Source organism: Temnothorax curvispinosus, unplaced genomic scaffold (genome assembly GCF_003070985.1).
Source record: "Temnothorax curvispinosus isolate PA1 unplaced genomic scaffold, ASM307098v1 QBEX01007849.1, whole genome shotgun sequence".
NCBI classification, from domain to species: Eukaryota; Metazoa; Arthropoda; class Insecta; order Hymenoptera; family Formicidae; genus Temnothorax; species Temnothorax curvispinosus.
The window spans coordinates 11,707-32,810 of NW_020217629.1; the positions used below are offsets into that span (position 1 = coordinate 11,707).

The 21,104-nt window shown below is 41.3% G+C and overlaps 2 protein-coding genes across 2 annotated transcripts; one reads left to right on the forward strand and one right to left on the reverse strand.

The window, feature by feature from the left end:
• Positions 1 to 7,965: 7,965 nt before the first annotated feature.
• Positions 7,966 to 8,445, reverse strand: LOC112457545 (golgin subfamily A member 6-like protein 22). The gene has a single exon (XM_025020681.1). The coding sequence runs from the start codon at positions 8,443 to 8,445 to the stop codon at positions 7,966 to 7,968; it is 480 nt and encodes a 159-aa protein (XP_024876449.1).
• A 5,418-nt stretch (positions 8,446 to 13,863) lies between these two features.
• Positions 13,864 to 14,487, forward strand: LOC112457546. The gene has a single exon (XM_025020682.1). It carries the CDS (start codon positions 13,864 to 13,866, stop codon positions 14,485 to 14,487), a length of 624 nt encoding a protein of 207 aa, XP_024876450.1.
• Positions 14,488 to 21,104: the final 6,617 nt, after the last annotated feature.

The window sequence follows — 21,104 nt, forward strand, 5'->3', positions numbered from 1 at the left end:
AATGGAGTGTGGAAACCGTGGGAGAAGGTATCGAGGAATTTGGAAAATAGAGATGGTAGTGGGGGTAGTCTAGCGGCAGGAAGGGACGAGGGGAGAGCAAAGAAAAATTTAGCGAAGTGAGCCAGAAGGTGGTAGAGATAAGAATAAGGGAGGCTAAAAAGAAAGGAAGGGATGAAATTAAGAAGGAGGAGAAGGTCAGTGAAACGATGATAAGAGGTAGGAAAATCCTATTTTGGAATGTGGCAGGAATAAATAACAAGGATATCGATTTTTGGGATTATATTACAGATTTTGATTTCATAAGTCTGAGTGAAACATGGATTAATTCTGTTAGTTGGGAAACAATTAAAGTAAGATTACCGGATACGCATATTTGGATGTGTAGTAATGCTACTAGGATCAATAAGAAAGGAAGGGCAAAGGGAGGTTTTATTTTAGGTAAAAGGAAGGGATGGGGGAAGGAAGGATCAGAGTTGATCAAGAAGGAAGAGAAAGGTTTAGTTTTGTCAGAAATACTTGAGGAAGGTGAAATAACAAATATCATATCAGTATATAATAGGGAGGGTTGGAACAAGATGGAGGAGACGTTAGATCGGTGGATAGAAAAAGTAGATAGAGAACTTGTGATTATAGGAGGAGATTTTAACATCAGAACAGGAGAATTAGGTGGCGGGGAGGAAGAGGAGGGAGGGTGGGAGAGGAAAAGTAAGGATACATTAATAGGTAATGGAGGCAGGAACTTAGTAGAATGGGTTCAAAATAAGGGATGGTACTTGCTGAATGGTACAACAAAAGGTGATTGGGAAGGTGAATATACATTTATAGGTGCTAGGGGTAGCTCCGTAATAGATTATATGATTGTTTGCGAAGGAATGCATGATAGAATTAGGGAATTTAAAATAGATGCGAGAGTGGACTTAGATCACATGCCTTTAGTCGCAATGTTAGATGTAAGAGATAGGGCGTTAGGTAAGAATCAAAAGGTACAGAGAGAAGAAGAGGAAGATAGGAATGAAGAGGCAAGATGAAAAATATGCTGGGATAGGAAGGCTATTGAAAGCTATAAAGAGAAAACTGAGGAGGCTATCTGGGAGGATGATTATCAGGAATTGTCAATTGAAGAGAAGTGGAACAAACTTAAGAAGATAATTCAAGAGTCTATGATAAGGAAGGAAATAATAATTAGAAAGAGGAAGATTGGTTCTAAGGACTGGTGGGACAGAAACTGCACTAGGAAGAAAAGAGAAGTGAAGAGGATGTACATGAAATGGAGAAAAGGAAAGGTAGGAAGAGGAAGGTATTTGGAGGAAAAAAGTAATATGAAAGCGATGTTTGAACAGAAGAGGAAGGAGAAGAGAATCAAAGAAAAAAAAGAATTAAAGATCCTAAGGCATGGAGCAGAGGTCTGGAAATTCATTAATAGGAAAAGAAAGAAAAAAGTGTGGAAGGAAAATAAAATTGGGGGTGCAGAATGGATGAAGTATTTTAAGGAGCTTCTCGGAGGTACAGAAGATATGGCGAAAGACAAAGTAGGAAATAATAGCATGGGAACTGAAGAAGAAGGGCCTGTTCTAATAGGTTCACAGTTGGAGGAAGAAGAAATAGCTAAGGCGGTGAAAAGATTGAAGAAAAACAAGGCTGTAGGTGTGGATGGAATACCGCTTGAAGCTTGGCTGTATGGAGGCAGGGCAGTTAGGAAAGGTCTAATAGAGGTTCTAAATCAGGTTTGGAAGGAAGGAATCTTACCAAAGGACTGGAGGACCTCGATCATAGTCCCGCTACATAAAAGAGGGGACGAAAACATAGTAGGAAATTATAGAGGTATTTTTCTTTTATGCTCGGCTTACAAAATATATGCTGAAATTATCAGAGGAAGGTTAGAGGAATCTGTCGAGCAGAAAGGCTTGCTACCAGAAAGCCAAGCCGGTTTTAGACGTGGTAGATCAACTATAGACAATATTTTTGTGCTGGATCATCTAACTCAGAAGGAAGAAAGGAAGGGTAGGAAAGGTAAAGTTTACGCACTCTTCGTGGACCTAAAGGCAGCTTTTGACAACGTTGAGAGAAGACAACTCTGGAAGATTCTTAGGGAAATGGGAATAGAAGAAGAGCTTATAGGAAAGTTAGAAAGGATTTACGAGATCACAAAGGTAGCGATTAGAACAAAGAAAGGCGTAACGAAGGAATTTTTTATAACAAAAGGAGTTAGGCAGGGCTGTGTTCTGAGCCCGCTTCTATTTAACCTGTATATTGCGGAGATTAGGGAAGCATTAGAAGTAAGAAACATAGGCGGCGTGCAATTAAGAGATGTAAGAGTGTGGTCGTTAGAGTATGCAGACGATATGGTATTTTTAGCAAAGAATAGGGATGCGATGCTAGATATGATGGATACAATTAGGAGATTTTTTAGGAAAAGAAAAGTGACTTTATGTACGGATAAAACTAAGATGGTGGTGTTCAATAAGAAAGGTAGGGAAAAGGTAGAAAAATGGAAATGGGAGAATAAAGAAATCGAAGAAGTCAAGACGTTTAAATATCTAGGGTTTGTATTTAGTAGGAATGGTAAATATACAGAGCATATTAAAGAGTTGTGTAGGAAAGGCAGGATAGCGGCTAACAGGACGTGGGGGCTAGAGGAAAGAATTTGTAGGAATGATTTTATTAGAAGAAGGATGTTATTTAGATATTTAGTTAGGAGCGTGATTTCATATGGGGTGGAATTATGGGGCTGGGAAGAAAAGAAAAATTTAGAAAAGATATTGTTGGATTACGCTAAATGGGTTTTCAAATTAAAGTTTTGCACGCCGAGATATATAATGTCTAGAGAACTAGGGTTGAGCAAATTAAAGATAGGTTGGGGAATTAGGGCTATGAAATTTGAGGATAAGGTCAGGGAAACAAATGAGGAAAGGTGGATTAAAAAGTGTTGGCTGGAGAAAAAAAGTAATGATTGGAACGATAGGTATGGTAAGGAAAGAGAGAAATATTTTAATAGGAACGGTTGGAGTGTTGTGGCGGTGAAAGCCTTGAGAAGGGAGGGGAGAAATTTAGGTAAAGAAATGTGGAAGAGGGATGAGGATGTACAGAGGCAGTTAGAGGAAAACAGGATTTTAGATGCAAGGTATAACAAGAAATATAAGGAGCTAAGTATAGATTTGGAAGGCCCAAGTTATTTAAAGTTGGATAATTTAGACAGGCAGGGTGTCGGGGATAGTATCAGAGCGTTGTTAAATTTAAGATGCGGGAACTTAGAATCAGGTAACAGGTATTGGCTAGATGAAGAGAAACAAATGTGTATTTTTTGTAATGAAGGCAAGGATAATATGAACCACTGTGTTGAAGATTGCGTTAAGACAAAGGAATGGTTTACAGTATTAGGAAAGGATGGTAAAGAAAGGTTGGAAAAACTTTGGAATGATAAATTGGACACCACCAAAGCGGAGGTATTGTTGAAAGTTGTTAGGGAAAGGAATGCGAAAGAAAAAGAAGATAGATATAGAATGTCAATAGGCTGTGAGGTTAGGAGATAGTGCAATAAGATATAATGGTATAATTTATAATAAGATTTTGGATATTTGATTTTGGATATTTGTGTATGCGTGGATTGAATGCAAGTATGAGAGATTAAGGATTGATTGTAAACCAAGTCCACTTTCTGGCTGTATTGCTAAAGTTAATAAACATATATATATATATATATATATATATATATATATATAAACAATGTCACTCAACTGGACAATAAGTTTTACAAAAATAAGAATATTTGTTAAAATATTATCTAATCTAAAACGTCGCTTAATGTTAATAAATAAAATATAAAAATAATCTAACATGCTCATTTCTAATATTCAAGGGAACCATTTTGTGGATTATATTGTTGCGCCCGTGCCGTGACACCCGTTACCCGTGGGCTGAAATTGGCTGCGCTCTGCGGAAGCTTCAAGCCGGAGCGCGTCCCTTGACAACGGGACGCTGTTATAAATTATTGATTTATTGATTTTCCAAACGACTGTCAGATTTGTTCTCGAACAGCTGGACGACGGACGCGAGTCCGCGCTGTATCTTGATTATAATAAACGCTGAGATTCTCTCTTTGATTAAACGCGGAGTTTCCATTATTTCCGTGAGCGACGGGAGTGAGTGCGCGAGAGTGAGCGAGTGTGTGACAGTGCGACTCGGGGAGCGCAACAATATATATTAAAAATTCGTCAGGAGATTGCTGCTTGTCTGCAAGATATTCAGCAACACCTCTAACACTTTGAACAGTCGGATCCAAAAGTGCTTTGCAAACATAAGTTTCATAAAATAGTTTCTTTAATTTGTTTTACTACGAATGAATCGTATTCATTTACACACATACTACTCTCAACTTCTGCCCTAAAAATATTAAAGAAGTAATTGATACAGCAGCATCTATTAACTCAGCTTTTTAAATTTGGCGGCGCAGGGGTCTACGAAACGCTACGCTATAGTACGCTACTGCTGTTCATGGAGCTCGCATTCGCTAGCGCTATCATGGCTCCATGAACAAAGTTAATAGCGTTAGCGTTGGTAGCGTGGTAGCGAGCTCCCCGAACGCACCCCTAGTCTAAACCTCGCCACCCTTCTCCACCTACTCTCTCCCCACCCCTTCTTCAGATATCCCGGAATGCCCTCTCCTTTTATTACCTTGTACCTTTTATTATATTCCGATTCCTCGATCTTATCCTATCTTTCTTTCCCTTGCTTTTCCTTATCTCCTCCAATTAGCTTTCGATACCATTCTTCTCTACCCTCTCTCAGCTTTTCCAGTTCTTTCAGCCCTACTCCCCTGTCTTCAAAGAAACTTCCTCTTTTCCGCTCCCAGTTTGATCCTTCTCTCCCTTCCTTCTCCCTTCTTTTCAATTCTTCCTAACATAGCTTCGCCAGCTCACTTCCTTTTCCCTCCTCTAACTTTTTCTTGAATCTTCATGCCCTCATCCCCGCCCTCCCTCTTAACTTCTCCCTTTGCAGTTTTTCTCTGACAAGGTACCACGGCGTTCTTCCGTCTACTCCCAAAACCCATCTGATATACCTTTCTTCCAACCTTTCTATTTTCAACCTTTCCCTCCCTCTCTCTCCATCTCCATATTTCCGCCCCATCACCGTCTACACCAGTCTATCAAACAGCCACAATCTTTTTCCCCAGTCTTTTCCAAATCTTCTCTTTCCTATCCCCCATACCTTTCCCATCACCGCCGCCGCCTTCCTAATCCTTTCCTTCACCTGCGGTTCCTGTCCTCCGTTCTTTTGGAACACGTAACCCAGATACCGAAATTCCTTAACTTCCCCTAATTCTTTTCTTTTCCATCTCCATCTTCTTTTACTGTCTCTCCCTCCTTCTTTCTTAAACCTCATTATTTTTGTTTTCTCCACATTCAGCTCCAGTCTTTTCCTACTTAAGTACCCTTCCAATCTTTCTAACATGCTCCTCATTTGATCCTCGTCCTCTGCAATTAGCACTACATCATCAGCATACGCCAACGTGTACACCCTCTTCCCTCCTAACATTATCCCTCTCCATTTAACCCTGCCCATTTCCTCCTCCATATCCGCTAGCAACACATTGAACAATAATGGACTCAATGGGCACCCCTGTCTTACCCCCCTCCCCGTTCAGAATGCCTCTCCTATTTCATTACCTACCCTTACCCAACTTCTCGTCTCCCTCAAAATCTCCTCCGTCCTTCTCACCAGCCCTTCCCTTATTCCCCTTTCCCTCATTGCTTTTACTAGTATCCCCCTGTCTACTGAGTCAAACGCCGCCTTAAGATCTACAAAACATGCTATTACCTTCCCCCTTTTTTCTCCAACCTTCTATTCACCAGGTAATTTATCACATAGATATTATCAATAATTCCCATTCCTCTTCTGAAACCTGTCTGGTTTTGTGGCACTATTCCCTTCCCCTCTAGCTCCTCTCTTAGCCTCTCCGCCAGAATGGCCGTGTACATCTTATACAGCGACGCCATTATTATCACCCCTCTGTACTCCTCCACCCTTTTTCCTTCCCCTTTCTTTACAATTGGTGCGATTAACCCCTTTTTCCAATTCTCCGGTCAACCTCCCCCCTTCCATACCCTGTTGATAAATCTTCATGCCCAATTCTCCAACTCCTTCCCCCCATGTTTCCACGCCTCGCTTGGTATTCCATCTCTTCCCATTGCCTTTCCATCTTTCAGCTTCCTTATTACTCCTCATTTCTTTTAAGCTTATCTCCTCCTCCATTTTTCCTTCCCTTTCCTCCCTCCCTTCATCTATCCCCATCTTTACTCTCCCCTCTACTCCTCCTAACAGCTTCATAAAGTGTTCTTTTTATTCTTCCTCCTCAATCCCTTCCTCTATTCCTCTCCTCTTTCTTCTCTCCCTATTTACTATCTCCCAAATCTCCGATTCTCTCCTTGCTTCACCCGCTTTTCTCTCCCATTTCCGGTTCTCCTCCTCCTTCTTCCTCTTACATAGCTCCTTAATCCCCTTTCCTTTCTCTGTAAGCACTGCCCTCTTCCCTTCCCTTCCTCCATTCCCTCAATTTTCTTCTCGCTTCATTTTTTGCTTCTCTGCAATCTTTATTCCGCCACCCCACCTTCTCCTTTCTCCTTCCCTTCAACTTCTCTTCCACCCCTGTTATCGCCTCTGCTATTCTTGCTTCCATTTCACCCCATTCCTTATCTAACTCTTCTTCTTTTTTCTCTACTTCCCCTATTTTTTCTACGAACACCTTCCTCGTTCAACACTCCCCTGTTTCTTTTCTTCCACCCTCTCCCTCTGTTTTCTCCCTTGTTCCCCTTTCTTACCACCATTTCCAAGGAGTGGTGGTCTGAGTCTACTCTATCCCCCACCGTCATGCTCTCGATCTTCTCTCTTACTTCTCTATCCCCTATTACATAGTTTATCACCGTCTCTCCTCTTCCTCCCGTGAACGTAAATTTCCCCTCCTCGTCTCCCCTCACATTTCCATTGAATATCTCCCATCCTCTCTCCTCTAAGCAATTTACCAGCAACCTCTCCTCTTTGTCCATCTTCTTATCTTTTGAACTTCTTTTTCTATATCTTCTCCCGACCGTCCTCCTCCCTCTTCTTCCTCTATACTCCCACCTTCTTGCCCAGTCCTTGCATTAAAATCTCCCCCTATTATATCGTAAATCTTTCTTTCTCTTTTCTTTCTATTATGTGTCCCATCTCCTGTAAGCTCTCTTCCATCTCCTCTTTCTTTGCATATACCCTTACAATACTCCATCTCTCGTCACCTATCCTAATCTTTCCCTCTATCCAACCCTCCCTATCAATTTTAATCTCCGTCTCCTTCTCTTTCAACCCTTTTCTTATTCCCATTATCATCCCTTCTATTGCTCTCTCTTTTTTATTCTTCCTTTTCACCGTTTGTACTCCCACTCGTACCCCCTTGGCAACCTTCCCCTTATTCTCTCCCAGCCCTTTTCTCCTATCCAGGTCTCTAACATGACTAATACATCCTCTTTCTTCAACCCTTCCCAAAAGTCCTTATCTGTATTTTCCAAACCAGCTACATTCCAGAATACCACCCTCCAAATCTTACTTCCCCCTCCTCTTCTCCTCTGTCTCCCGTATTGCCCCTCTTTAATTCCTCCCCTCTCTCTTCTTCCCTTCTTATTCCCCCGTCTCCATTCCCAGTTTTTCCCCTCCTATCATGCCTTCCTCCTCTTCCTTCTCTCCTCCACTCTCCTTTCTAATCCTTTCCCTTTCATCCTTTAGCACCTCCTTTTCCATATCCCAACTCCACCATACATTTTCCAACCTTATTCTGCCTGCTTTAATCCACGCTCTCCTTCCCTCTCTCTCTCTCTCTTCTCTTCTCGCTATCTCTCTCAGTTTCCAGTTCATCCTTCTTTCCTCCCACGTCAAATCCTCCATGATTCTCTCTTTTCTACCCACCAGGTTCCTCTTTTTTTCCATCACCTCCCATTTTTATTCTTTGTTCTCTAATTTTAACAACACCATTTCTCTTCCTTTTTCCACCTCCTCCCTTATTCTCTTCACCTCTATTGCCTTCACTTTGGTTTTTATTCCCTCCAATAACTTCTCCGCTTCTTGTCTCCTCCCTCCTTCCTTCACTTCTAAACTTCTTATCACTATATTTCTTCTCTCCTTCTCCTTCCTTTCCAGCCTTCTTTCCAACTCTCTTATTCTCTCCCTCACTTTCTCGTTTCCGTTTTTTATCTCTCTCTTTTTCTTCTCCTTTCTCCCTCCTATTTTCTCTTCCAATCTTTTTAACCTTTCCTCTACTTTCTCCTTCTGCTTTTTCATCTCTTCCCTCTCCTCTCTCCATCTCTTCTCCTGCGCCCTGAACTCTTTTCTCAGTTCCTCTATTTCTTCTATCAACTTACATCTCTGCTCCCTGAAGCCCTTCCTAAATTCCTCCCTCATGGACCTGAAGTCCTCTCTCATCTCACCAATTATCTCCCTCAATTCTCTCACACCTATCTCTGCTTCTGTTTTTTGAGATCTCGCTATTATCTTGCTTCTCTTAAAAATATCCTCTTTCTCCTCCACGCTCTTATCTAACTCCTCTCTCTTCCTTTTTCATAGCTCTTTTATCGTTACCGTGCTCCCCGTGCTCCCCGTGCTCCCCCTTCTAACTCTATCTTTCTCCTTTACTCTATCTATCACCTTCTTTTTCTCCATCTCGCTTTCCTTCTTTTCGTTCATCTCCTTCTCTGCGTTTCGCTTCGCCCTCTACCTATTCTCTGTTCTATGTCCTGCCTCGGTCTGCCTACCGCTTCCCTATTCACCCGCCGAGTTACCACTCTACTCACCCTAACTTTCGCGCCCTACCACGCACCGTCCGCCTACCGAGTCGCCCTTCTACACCGTCTCTCATTCTCGCCCTACCCAGCGCTACCGTACGCGTCTCTGCTCACCTAACTCGTCGCCCCTCTACCCCAGCTATTATTCGTGCCGTAACCTTTGTCCAAGCCCTGTCCCCTTTTCTCCCTATACTCTCCTCTCACGCTCCTCCACCACTCTCTCCTTACTCCTCCACACTCACTCACCTTTGCTCCTCCCTTCTCGCACACTTTTGCCTTCCACAAACTCCTATGGCACTTCTTTTTCTTTCCACTCGCACACTCTCACACGCTGTCACCTTGATCGTACCGGAAACGGAAGTCCGAAAACAAAACAATTAATCGGAGAAGTAATTGTATCTATCGCTCTTTCACGTCAATGTAGCGCAATACATCATCAATTCGCATTTGACCTTCCATCCAAAACATACAAGATCTTCAACGAAATAAGTATTTCAGTAACAAACTAATTTGTGAATTGAAAATTACACTTCCGCAATTTCCATTACAGCTGCGACGTATGTGATACTAGTTTTAGCAAAATTGAAATTTTACATTCCGTTTGTATCGTCTCAGACACTCCCCTTTAATAATTAAATGAAAATGGCAAGCGAGATTCAGCGATCCCGTACCATGTGTTTATCTCCTTCCTGCGTAGCAATCTCACCTGTTCGGGTGGTCACGTTGCTGCCAGTTGAAATGCAAAACCATTTCACTCTCAATATCTGTATCTCTGGGCCAGTGTTCTCTAAGAAGTAGATGTACAGAAAATCCGAGCAGGACTGAAAAAGATATCAAAAGTTATCTTCACTGTAAACTCGTAAATTCTCGATACAAAATTATTTGAAAGTTTACAAGAATTTTATGACAGAAAACGCGGATGTCAATGACAACTAATAATTTCACGAGTTTAAGAAACTTTCGCTCGTATATATTATAAACGTTATTTCATCCCAACGAGCATTTCGTATCGAACTTTCGAGCGTGAAGCAAAAACGAAAGCGTCATGCGAGAATTGTGTGATTTACCTTAAAAAGCGTATCAAAAAAGAATAGTGAATGTATCAATGCTATCGCAATTGCAAAAATGTATATAAATCGCTTAACGGTCGGCTACACATGTCTAATTCTTAATGTCTCGCACAGCAAATCTCTTTTGGCAGCATCAGCACGTGCATCAAGAACATTTATACCATTTTCCGCTACATCAATCGCCTCAACATCATTTATTTCAAAATTAAGAGCGTCATCTCTTTCTAAACAAATATTGTGCAATATGCAACAAGCAAGAACGTTTGCAGGAATTTGATCGACTCGCACCATTGCAAGTACAGTCAACAGACTTCGGAATCTTCCTTTCAACATTCCAAATGCTCTTTCAATGGCAGTTCTCGCTAAAGAGTGACAGAAATTATAATTTCGTTGTCGTTCTGTTAAATGACCATTGTCTCGGTATGGTGTCATTAAATTTTCATGCAATTTGTAAGCCAGATTACCGACTAAGTGGCTGTCTTGTGGAAATTTTGTAACATTACCCAAGTAATGTTGCACTTCAGATTGACGGAACACTCGCTGAGCATGTACGGATCCAACATTTCCAACAAAACAATGTATAAACTGGTACTTATGATCACAGATAGCCTAAACAAAAAGAAAAACATCAAATACTTTTACTTCGCCAGTGAGTAGTAAAATTACAAAAATCCTTTGCTGCGACCAAATTGGCTAATATTTATTTAACAAGCACAACGCGTTTCAACCGAGATTCCGGTCCTTCTCAAGTGCGTACAATAAATTAACGCTTGCAAAACACTTCATTATACACAATGTGGCAGCAATGAGTCTACGAACTAAAATACAAAAAAAAGTAAAATAATAAATTAACAAACTAAAATGACGTACGAAGAGTAAACTCAGGAATAAAATAGCAACGCTTACATGTTTTGTGTGTCAAAGGCGATAAAAGATATGCGAGTCATATTAACAAACGTGAAATTCGGTGGTGCGTTCACTATAGGTGACGACAGACGACTGAGTGAGAAACAAAGGCAGAGGTAACCGAAAGCGCTCACATTAAGTTTATTATTTTGTCATAAGTGACAGGAAGGTTATCTCGGTGTCCTTTTGTAAATTAATAGTGTTATTGTTTTTCTTAATAAACACCATTTCGGCTATCTCTCTTTTTTTTAAATGTTTCTCGCAAAAAGAACATTACAAATAAATAATTACAAAATGTAATTAAAAATATAATAAAAAAATTTAAAATAAAATATGAAACATACTTGAAGTTGAATGGAATGGTGACCTTTCCGATTGACATAAGATTCAGGGTACTTTTTTGGAGCTGGTATGTTTATGTGGGTGCCATCTATAGCGCCAATAACTTTCGGAAAACCACTCGTGTTTTCGAATCCTGCCTACACATCGTCTACCCTTTCACCTGTACGCAACTTAATAATAATAGGCGCAAGCTCAATGAGTGCCTTTACAACACGACTTGTAATATATAGTGAGGTGCTTCTACCAACGTTGAAGAGTTCGCATATTGAAATAAACATAAAGAAATAAAGACATAAAAACTGAATTAAAGATTTGATCATAGTTACACTGACATTGATATATACAAGGTAAGGCAAAAACAGTCGAAAATTATATATTTCAATAATCAAAAATAGTTTATAAAATATTTTGACACTTTTTTGTATAAAATACTAAATTTCGTTAAACTTCACTTTTTCAAAGAAAAATCATTGCACAGCATATGTTCGGCGTATCGCCTTGTATATAGTGTAGTCGTTAGTACAGTCACTTTATGTTCATGTAGTCGTATATAATTCATACTTAGTTACATAAGTCATTTGTAATTCTCGCGCGAAACGTCGGCGGATCGCGAGCAGTCAAATCATGCGACTCACCTGTCGGTGCTGCCATCGCCCATCCGCCGACGGCATCCACCCCCTCCCCTCCCCCGGAAAGGGAACAACTACTCGCCCGCAGCGACATGTTCCAGGACCGCGGGGACAGAACACTCTTCGTCAAGCCGCCGTGCGGCACACACATATATTTTGGCCAGCCGTCTTACGGCAAACACATATTTTGGGAGGCGTCTTACAGCACACATTCGCCGGGCAGAACAAACCACGGAATCGCTTTGTCTCCTACTGCTTTCTTTCCTGCCTGCTCCATTGCTTGCTCTCCACCGCTTGCTCGCTTGCACGAGCTTTGCCGTCGCATGCCGAACGAGACGAGACCCACGGAGCGGTCAGAGATCAGAGGACAGGACGAGGCCTGGCGGGATCACGGGGACGACGGCCGACACGGCGAGTCGCTTCTCTTTAATATTTCGCTGCATGCGCTTCTGCCTTCGCGTTAAACATTTGATAGTCGTGAGGGGAAATCAACAACCTCCCTCTGGTCCTTCGAGTAACAATATCGCAAATCTTGCCTCCGGGGCGAAACTATTTCCGTCCATTGGTCCTTCGAGCCGGATTTCGCGTTAGAAAATTACCGCCGACCTTTCGCTCACGTCGCATTATTCATTAACTTGTTAATTTTCGCACATTTTTGTAATCGCGCATTGCGATAACACGTGGCGCGTGGTAGTCTCTCGCGATATCTTTCGTTCGCAACTCTTAATTCGCGACGAAAATACTCGCGTGAATTTCTCGCTGTCGTAACCATGCATTGTTGTTATCTGCCTTTGTCGTGAATACGCTTAATTGTTCGTTCTTATAGTCGCGAGACGCAATAACGCGCGGCGTGTTAATAATCTCTAGTCTCGCGCGATATCTCTCGCTCGCAATTCTTAATTCGCGGCGAGAATACTCGCGTGAACTTTTCGCTCGTCGTAACACGTTCCGTCGCTGTTATTCGCATTAACGCGAATTGCAATAACGCGTGGCGTGTTAATAATCTAATTAATTCGCGACGAGAATAGTCGCGTGAATCCACGATCTCGCGCGATATCTCTCGCTCGCAATTCTCTCGCTCGTTGTACCACGTTCCATCGCCGTTATTTGTACTAATCGTAAATTGCGCAATTGACGCGGTAATTAGTTAAAACCCGTCATTGTTAACATAGAAACCGAAATATTCAGATTTCGAATATTCTCGGGCAGGCCATACGTTTTCGCCGCGCCGTCGGCGGCCTTGGCGCTCGGTCGCGGGCCGGCAGCGTATATACACATTTTTTCTACATAAGCTCGCGTTTCATAATAACGCGCTACATTATTTTCGTTGTTGCTGGGTGTGTTTCGGCCAGACTCGAAATACATATTATTCCGATCGTTGGAATTCTCGCAAACATAATTGCCACCGATCAAATATACTGTTCGTCGGCATTGGTTCCCGGTATAGAATATATTATAGCACTCAAGGTAACCTTATTAAAGATTATAATTACAATTATAATCACAATTGCAAAAGAAGTTGTCGGAATTGATGCTCGTGTCGTGGATTATTGCTCGTGTCGTGTGTATACTGCTCGTGTCGTATACGTTGCTCGTGTCGTAGCTTTGCGCGCAACATGTATTGCTGAAAACTTAATCTGAACAAATACTTGAGTGCATTTCTCGTCGTAACCGAATACCTGTGCCAAACTGCTTGATAATTTTTATTATTGATACAACCAAATACATCATCATTTTGTACATTCCTTGCAATCCTCTTCCTTGATAGCTCTACACTTTGATCCCCCTCTCTTGCGTTCGCGATTCGTTATTCCTGCGATTAACAGAACCGTCATTTTGATTGCGCTATTATATCGTGTTTGAAAAACATTCTATCGTGAATATCGTGCCTTCGCGTAGGAATCCGAACCGAGCCATCTGTTATTTGTCATCTTGGCGAGCGGAACAGTTGTGTTGTTTTTCTGGCATTCCAAAGTCGAGGCTTATTGTTCTCTAGTATTTGTCGACATTTCGTGCTGAGTTGAGTTGTCGTTGTTTTGAGTTCACGTGAACCCCCAATCCTGCGCGCGTGTTCCACTTGTTTGGTTGATTTAGCGTCGTATTCCGATCATCATGGGCCGAGGTCACATAACTAAACGCGAGCTGTGCATACAGCAGATGAGGGAGATCCATGAGCTGTCGATGCTCGCCGTGGACAATGTCGCACAGAGGCCAAATTTCCTAGTTAGATACCCTACCGTGGCTGGACTGGTTAAGGATTTTGAGGCGGCTCACCTCAAAATAATCCAAGACGCCTCAGACGAGGAGTTTACCGCAGAAGACGCAATCCATAAGAAATTCGATATGATACGCTTCGGAGTAATCGGGCGTTATGAGAGGTTTGTGGGCGCCGACCGAGTGGCCGCCGCGGCCGCTCAGGCCCCGGTCCAAACGTCGTCTATCCGACTGCCCAAAATTTCACTTCCGGAATTCTCGGGAGATCTCGCGCTTTGGCCCTCGTTCATCGCGTTGTTCAACGTTTCTATTCACGAAAACCGGAGCATCTCCTCCATGGAGAAGTACCAATATTTGGTAGTCTCATTGAAAGGGAAAGCGCTCAACGTCGTGAAGAACCTCCCCCTCTCCGCCGATAACTACGCGATAGCTTACGACGCCCTGATTTCGCGATATCAGAATAAGCGGAACTTAGCGGATTACCACGTGGATTTAATGCTAAACGCCAAGCCGTTAAGGTGATCCTAAAGCCGCGATTCTAGCCGGTTTTTTTCGGTTTTTTTCTTAGCACTAATCTTTTAATTGATTTTATAGAAATGCAAAATTCTTGTCTAGAATTAAAGTACGCATCAAAATTTAGGTCATGGTGGTCGAATTTATATGTGGTGGTCGTCACGTATAACAAAAAATATTAATTTTTTTTCGTTTTCGATATAAATTCGACCACCATGACCTAGATTTTGATGCGTACTTTAATTCTAGACAAAAATTTTGCATTTCTATAAAGCCAATTAAAAGATTAGTGCTAAGAAAAAAACTGAAAAAAACCGGCTAGGATCATGGCTTTAGGATCACCTTAAAATCGGAGTCAACCGCCCCTCTCTGCACGCTGTTGGACACATTTACCGAAAATACGCGAGCATTGAACTTGTTAGGGTTCCCCACGGATTTTTGGGACTATTTACTCCTCAAATTCTTGTTAGAAAAACTACCTCGTTCGCTTCGCGAGAAATTCGAATCCGAACACCGGGTAGAGGAGATACCAAAGTACGCGCAACTCACGAAGTTCCTATCGGATCACTGCCGGGTTCTCGCGTCCGTATCGGGCCCCACGAATATGTCGATCAAGTCACAGTCGTCTTCGGCAAAAAAAATCCGCATCGGCCTCGTCGCTTGCTACTCAGACTGCCGAGTGTCCGGTGTGCAAAGAGCAACATCTCGTGTTCAAGTGCCCTCGATTCTTGAAATTATCCCCTCGGGAAAGGCATTCAACGGCCAAAACCGCGAATTGGTGTCTCAATTGCCTTCGCGTGGGTCATGGCATTAACAACTGCACATCGACGGGGACGTGCCGGTCGTGCCAGGCTAGGCATCATACCCTATTGCACTTCGGACGGAATTCGGGTCCAGCGGGCACCCCGGCGGATACCGAAGCCCCCTCCAAATCGGCCGTCGACGAGAGTTCGTCGCCACAAAATAATGAGCCCCTCGTCATCATGACCAGCGTCGCGAAATTGAGTTCGACCGTATTACTGTCAACGGTGCAGGCCGAAGCTCTCGACGTCCACGGGAATCCATTCCCAGTTCGCATTCAATTAGTCAATTAAACTTTATCTCGGAAAATTGCATGCAAAAGGGTGGTTTTGGACGAACCAAACGTACGGTAGTTTTAGCGGTTAATGATACTAAGGCGGCTGCTACTCGAGGTAGCACCTCACTCGTGATTCAAGTACAGGGTAATGGCAATACTCGCGTTCCGACAAAGGCTACGATTCTCCCACGCATCTCCGCCCAATTACCTAGTAGTCAAGTCGAACAAAGAGCGTGGAAACACATAGAGGGATTGAAGCTCGCGGATCCGCAGTATCACCGACCGGGTCACATCGATATCTTAATCATTAGACGCGTCTCTCAGTCGATTTTGGCAGTTAGACGAGATTCCCACGGCTCCGCCGTATTCACAGGAAGATAGACGTTGCAAGGAATTATTTGCGCAGACCACGCGTCGCGATGTATCTGGTCGATTTGTAGTATCGTATCCTTTCGTAAAGGATAAACCTTGTTTGTTGGCACGCGTCAAGTAGCCGTGAACAGATTTCGCGCACTTGAGCGTCGCTTCAAATCGGATAAAAAATTCAAAATAAATTACAGCAAATTCATGCAGGATTACTTAAATAATGGCTATATGAAATTGATCAAGCAGCCGTTTCCAGTGGACGGACCTGTCTTTTACCTACCCCATCATGGGGTATTCAAGTCGGATAGCACGACTACGAAATTGCGCGTCGTATTTGATGGATCGGCTAAGGATCTGAACGGCGTCTCGCTGAATCAAATGTTGCGATCCGGTCCCAAATTACAATCAGACATAGTTGTGATATTATTGATGTTTCGGCTCGGTCTTGTGGCGCTCACCGCGGATGTCAGACAGATGTTCCTTCAGATATTGGTCGAACTCGGTCAGTGTGACTATTAACGAATAGTGTGGCGTTTCTCAGAAAACGATCCGATCTCGGACTACCTTTTGTTGACTGTCATTTTCGGATTGACATGCTCTCCGTTCATAGCGATTGCTTGCATGTTAAAGTTAGCGGCCGAAGGCAAAACAAGTTACCCACTGGCCGCGGCTGCCTTGAAAGAGAGCGTTTACGTCGACGATGTGGTGGCAAGCGTCGAGTCAGTGAAGAAGGCCCGCGAGCTTCAGCGGCAACTACAAGCCTTGCTTAAAACTGCCGGCTTCGAACTCAGAAAATGGGCCAGTAGCCATCCGTCGGTCTTAGCTGATCTGGATCCGGAACTCTGCAGTCAGTCGTTACTATCCTTTGAATCGCCGGAAAACCAGTTTCTTAAGGTTCTTAGACTTTGTTGGTACCCTCAAACGGACGACTTTAGATTTCAAGTCAACCCGTTGGACAGAGATTGCACCAAACGCACCATTCTCTCTGAATTAGCTCGCATCTTTGATCCATTGGGGTTTCTGACCCCGCTTACATTCATGGCCAAACGATTGATCCAGCAACTCTGGATGCTCAAGGTAGAGTGGGACGACAGGCCTCCCTCAGAGATATGTTCTAAATGGGAAAGATACAAGTCGGAGCTCTCCGCGTTAGTCTCCATTCGTATACCTCGTACTATCGCGGTCGTAAATAACGTGGTCAGGTGAGAAATCCACGGATTTTGTGACGCGAGCGAGCAGGGCTACGGAGCTGTTGTATATATTAGACTCGTCACCGAGAATGGAATGATAATCTGTATGCTCATCGCCAAATCAAAGGTGGCCCCACTCAAGGCCATCACATTACCGAGACTCGAACTTTCCGCGGCCGTCTTGCTGTCAGATTTGTTAGGATGTGTCGAGAAAATTAAGTCGAGAAACCTAAAGTCGCCATCGACGACACATACGCCTGGTCGGATTCTGAGGTTCCCTCGCGTGGATACGCTCGGCTCCGCACCGTTGGAAGACGTTCGTGCGTAATCGTGTCGCTCGCATCCAGTCCAACACAGACATTTCCTGCTGGAAACATGTCGATACCAGATCTAACCCCGCTGATTGTTGCTCAAGGGGCTTGTTTTCCCAGGAACTAGTCGATCACCCGCTGTGGTGGACCGGTCCTGCGTAACTCGTCGAATTCGAACCCACTCAAGAAACGACATTGGAAGCTGAGGATCTTCCCGAAGAGGAAGAAAATTCTCGCTCCTTTGTTTCCACAAATCCTGCTGATGATGTAGATTCCATTACTGTTGTCGATTCGCTTCTCGATCGCTTCTCGTCGTTAGATAAACTCGTCAGAGTGTTCGCGTATTGTCTCCGATTCGTTACCAAAACTAGATCAAATGCGCTCACTCTCGTCGTGGATCAAATCGAATTTCACTCGACCTTGTTATACCTCGTTAAATTTGTACAATCTCGTTGCTTCGCAGAGGATATCAGTAGATTAAGACGCAATCAGAGTTGCTCCAAACCTCTGCAAAAACTCGCCCCCTTCTTGGATGCTGTGACGTCCTGGGTGATGCGAGGTGGCTCGATCCGGCAGAACGTCTCCGTTGATGGGTTCTTTTTCTTGCAGTTAAAGAGGTAAAACCCCAGGATAATTAACTGTTGGTCGGCTATGTAGATTGTGGCTTCTTGGATCCGTCGAAGGTAGGTAATTCAATAATCTTTATCTTTCTTTTTGATATAAAAGAGTATGATATTTATTGTAGAACTTTTACGATACAAGTGGCTTATGTGGAAGGATGGAACAAGTATAAGATATGTGACCTTTCCTGGCTCGTTCCACACTCTCCGTCGAGAGGGTGAAAGATTCTGCTTTTATACAATTTTGGAAACGGTAGTGGGAGGTGACCGCACCTCGTTACAATGAGTCATAAGGCGTTGTCTAGCGGATGTAAGTCTACTTCTAGTGGTGTGGCTCGCTTGCCAGCAATGAGTCATAGGGTGGTGTCTTGAAATTCATTACCTTATATGGTCATGCGTTGCGCTCTGCTTCGACATGTCCATATATGGTCTATGCAAAGACTAGATTCACTTGAATGAGTCATACAGGTGACTCATTTGAATTCTATTTTATTCTCTACTCTAACAGCGATTTGTATTGAGAGTGATACCTTCTTTCATTATAAAATTTCAATATGGCTTTTATCATAAAGGAAAATAAGAAATCTTCAATATTTTAGTTTTAAATGTGCAAATATATGTTAAATATTATTTAAGTTTCTTTAGACATACTTTACATAGGGTGGAATATTTTAATAGTACAATTAAGGTCATTATTAGTATGCCTAAAGTATAAAAGATATTGCTCTCTTCGTCTAGCAGTTACTATAGTACATCTGACTCTCTCTTTCTCTCTTTCAGATCGTACAATACTCGCATCTCGCTTGAATTCGTGTTCCTTATGCTACGCATAATTCAATTTTATCTTTTTCAGGTTCGTGAGTAACGCTTCGGCGCTTGACGCTCGATATTTATATTAATTTTGGTAAGTATATATATTTGTTAATAGTAATATTAATAAAAGTGATGTTAGCGGTGTTAATAATAATTCTAAATCAGGTTAATAATATATCGTGCAGATAGAAATGGTCAGTATTCTCATTAGTACAGGAAATTAATGAAATTAAATTGTTTATATATATATAATAAGATTTTTATTATTTTTATATCTCGCGAATGGTTGGGAATTTGATAGGAGTGTATAGGAAACATATTGTAGGACTTTCACTAAAGTATAATATAGCATTGGAAAATTTTATTGTCAATATATGTATTTGTTAATAACAAATTTTTAATTAAATAAATTGGTACTTTTTAATTTACATATTGATATTGTTAAGCTCTCCTTAGTCGCACGGTTTTAATTCTACAATAAAATAATTTTTTTTTATGAGGCACTTTACTTTATTGTTATAAATATTTCGTAAATAAACAATTGCAGAAATAAAAGTTATTATCATTTTTCGTAAGTGTACTGATGCAGAGTTTACGTGCGCGGTCAAAATTCGTACGGGTTTTCGCAAACAGTTCAACGCTCCAATGTCTCAATTTCCGCTTCTTACGTGCTTCGTTTTTCGCTAGGACGGCCGCCCTGGTGAAAATAGAAAGCTTCTCGGAGCGTCGAAGAAGGGCAAATGAAGAGTTTTAATAAATCTCGTTAAATCTCGTTTATTAGTTTAATTAATTTAAATAGAAAATTGGCGTTAACTTTACTGGTGTTTAGGAGTATGAAGGATTCCATTTTTATTATAATAATTAAGTGTCAAAATTTTCGTTCAAAAATGAAATTTTTTGGTTTTAAAATGTATAAAAGACTAAAATATTAATGTAAAAGTGATTTGGTCTTTGTAAGTCTAAAAGGTAGGAAATTCAAAATGGCGGACGTAAAACTTTAATAATTTATAACTCGAGAACGGTAAGAGATAAAAAGATGAGGTTTCTTTTGTTGTGTTCAGATAATTAAGGGCATTATTTTAGGTTGTTTAAAATTTCTGTGTTTTATGGAATTCTATAATTTTTAATTATATCTCGGAATTAAGAAGAGATATAGGAGTTTTTGTGAGGTTACTTGACATGCTCTGCTGAGTGTCTGCAGTGATTTTATTTATCATTTTTAATAATAATTTTATGGTAAATTGTATTGTTAATTAGTTTATTTTGAGAGATACAATAATGGTTTATAACCAAAAGTTGTTTGATTTTTTGTGATAGTTCCGGTAGTCACACTAGCTAGGTCTGTTAATAATATAATTTAATTGTTTATAACAATCATGTTTGAGAAATGCTAGTAAAATAATAATTATTTTAGCGTGGTAATATTCTTTAGGCACAAAAGGTTATGTTCTTATGAATAATCTGCTTTTAATTTATTTATTTATATTTTATTTTAATTTTCTGAGTTTTATTCTTATGGAACATGTATTTATTCGTGTGTTAAACTGAATTTATATTGCATAAAGGGTCTCATAAAACTTGTAATATTCATTTACGATCAATTTTAGTGATTCTGGGGAGTTTTAACAAGCAATAGTCCAAAAGTTTATAGTGTGATTCATGAAAATGGGGCTTAAGCTTGAAAGGGTACCTTAAGGCAGCCATGTTCTCTAGGCTTGTGTCTACTACTTCAAGAACGCGTGCTCGCATCAGCTGAGTGATTGTTGTGACAGTTAAGTTAAGGTGTGATTCTTTATTCTTATATTGTTTTCAGGTGCTGTGCAATATGGATAGAAATCGAAAAATTTATGCGGCTGGAATATAGCGATGACATCTTCCTCCTTAGGGAAGTTCGGTCCCCGAACTTTTATTAGTAAGTATAATTTATGGTTATGTCGTATAGAGTATGATTATATTTATAGATAATTAATTATTTATGTGATTCTTATTATAGGATTCTAAAGTGTGCCTGGCAGTGTAAGAGCTGTGTTGCTGCAGCTGGATTTATCTAAATCGAGGTATTAGTTTCATTGACAATTATAATCTATGATATACATTTTTTTTTTTTTTTTATAAATGATTCCAGTAAAGTATTTATGTAGTTTTTAGAGTGTATATAAATTTTATTAGTAATATATATATTTTCCTTCTTTTTTTTTCTATTTTTTTGGGCATATACACGTGTATATTTGTACTTGTATACATATAT

Coding starts and splice junctions, on each gene's coding strand:
- LOC112457545 (XM_025020681.1), bottom strand. CDS start 8,445: ATGAGAGAGGACTTCAGGTCCATGAGGGAGGAATTTAGGAAGGGCTTC.
- LOC112457546 (XM_025020682.1), top strand. CDS start 13,864: ATGGGCCGAGGTCACATAACTAAACGCGAGCTGTGCATACAGCAGATG.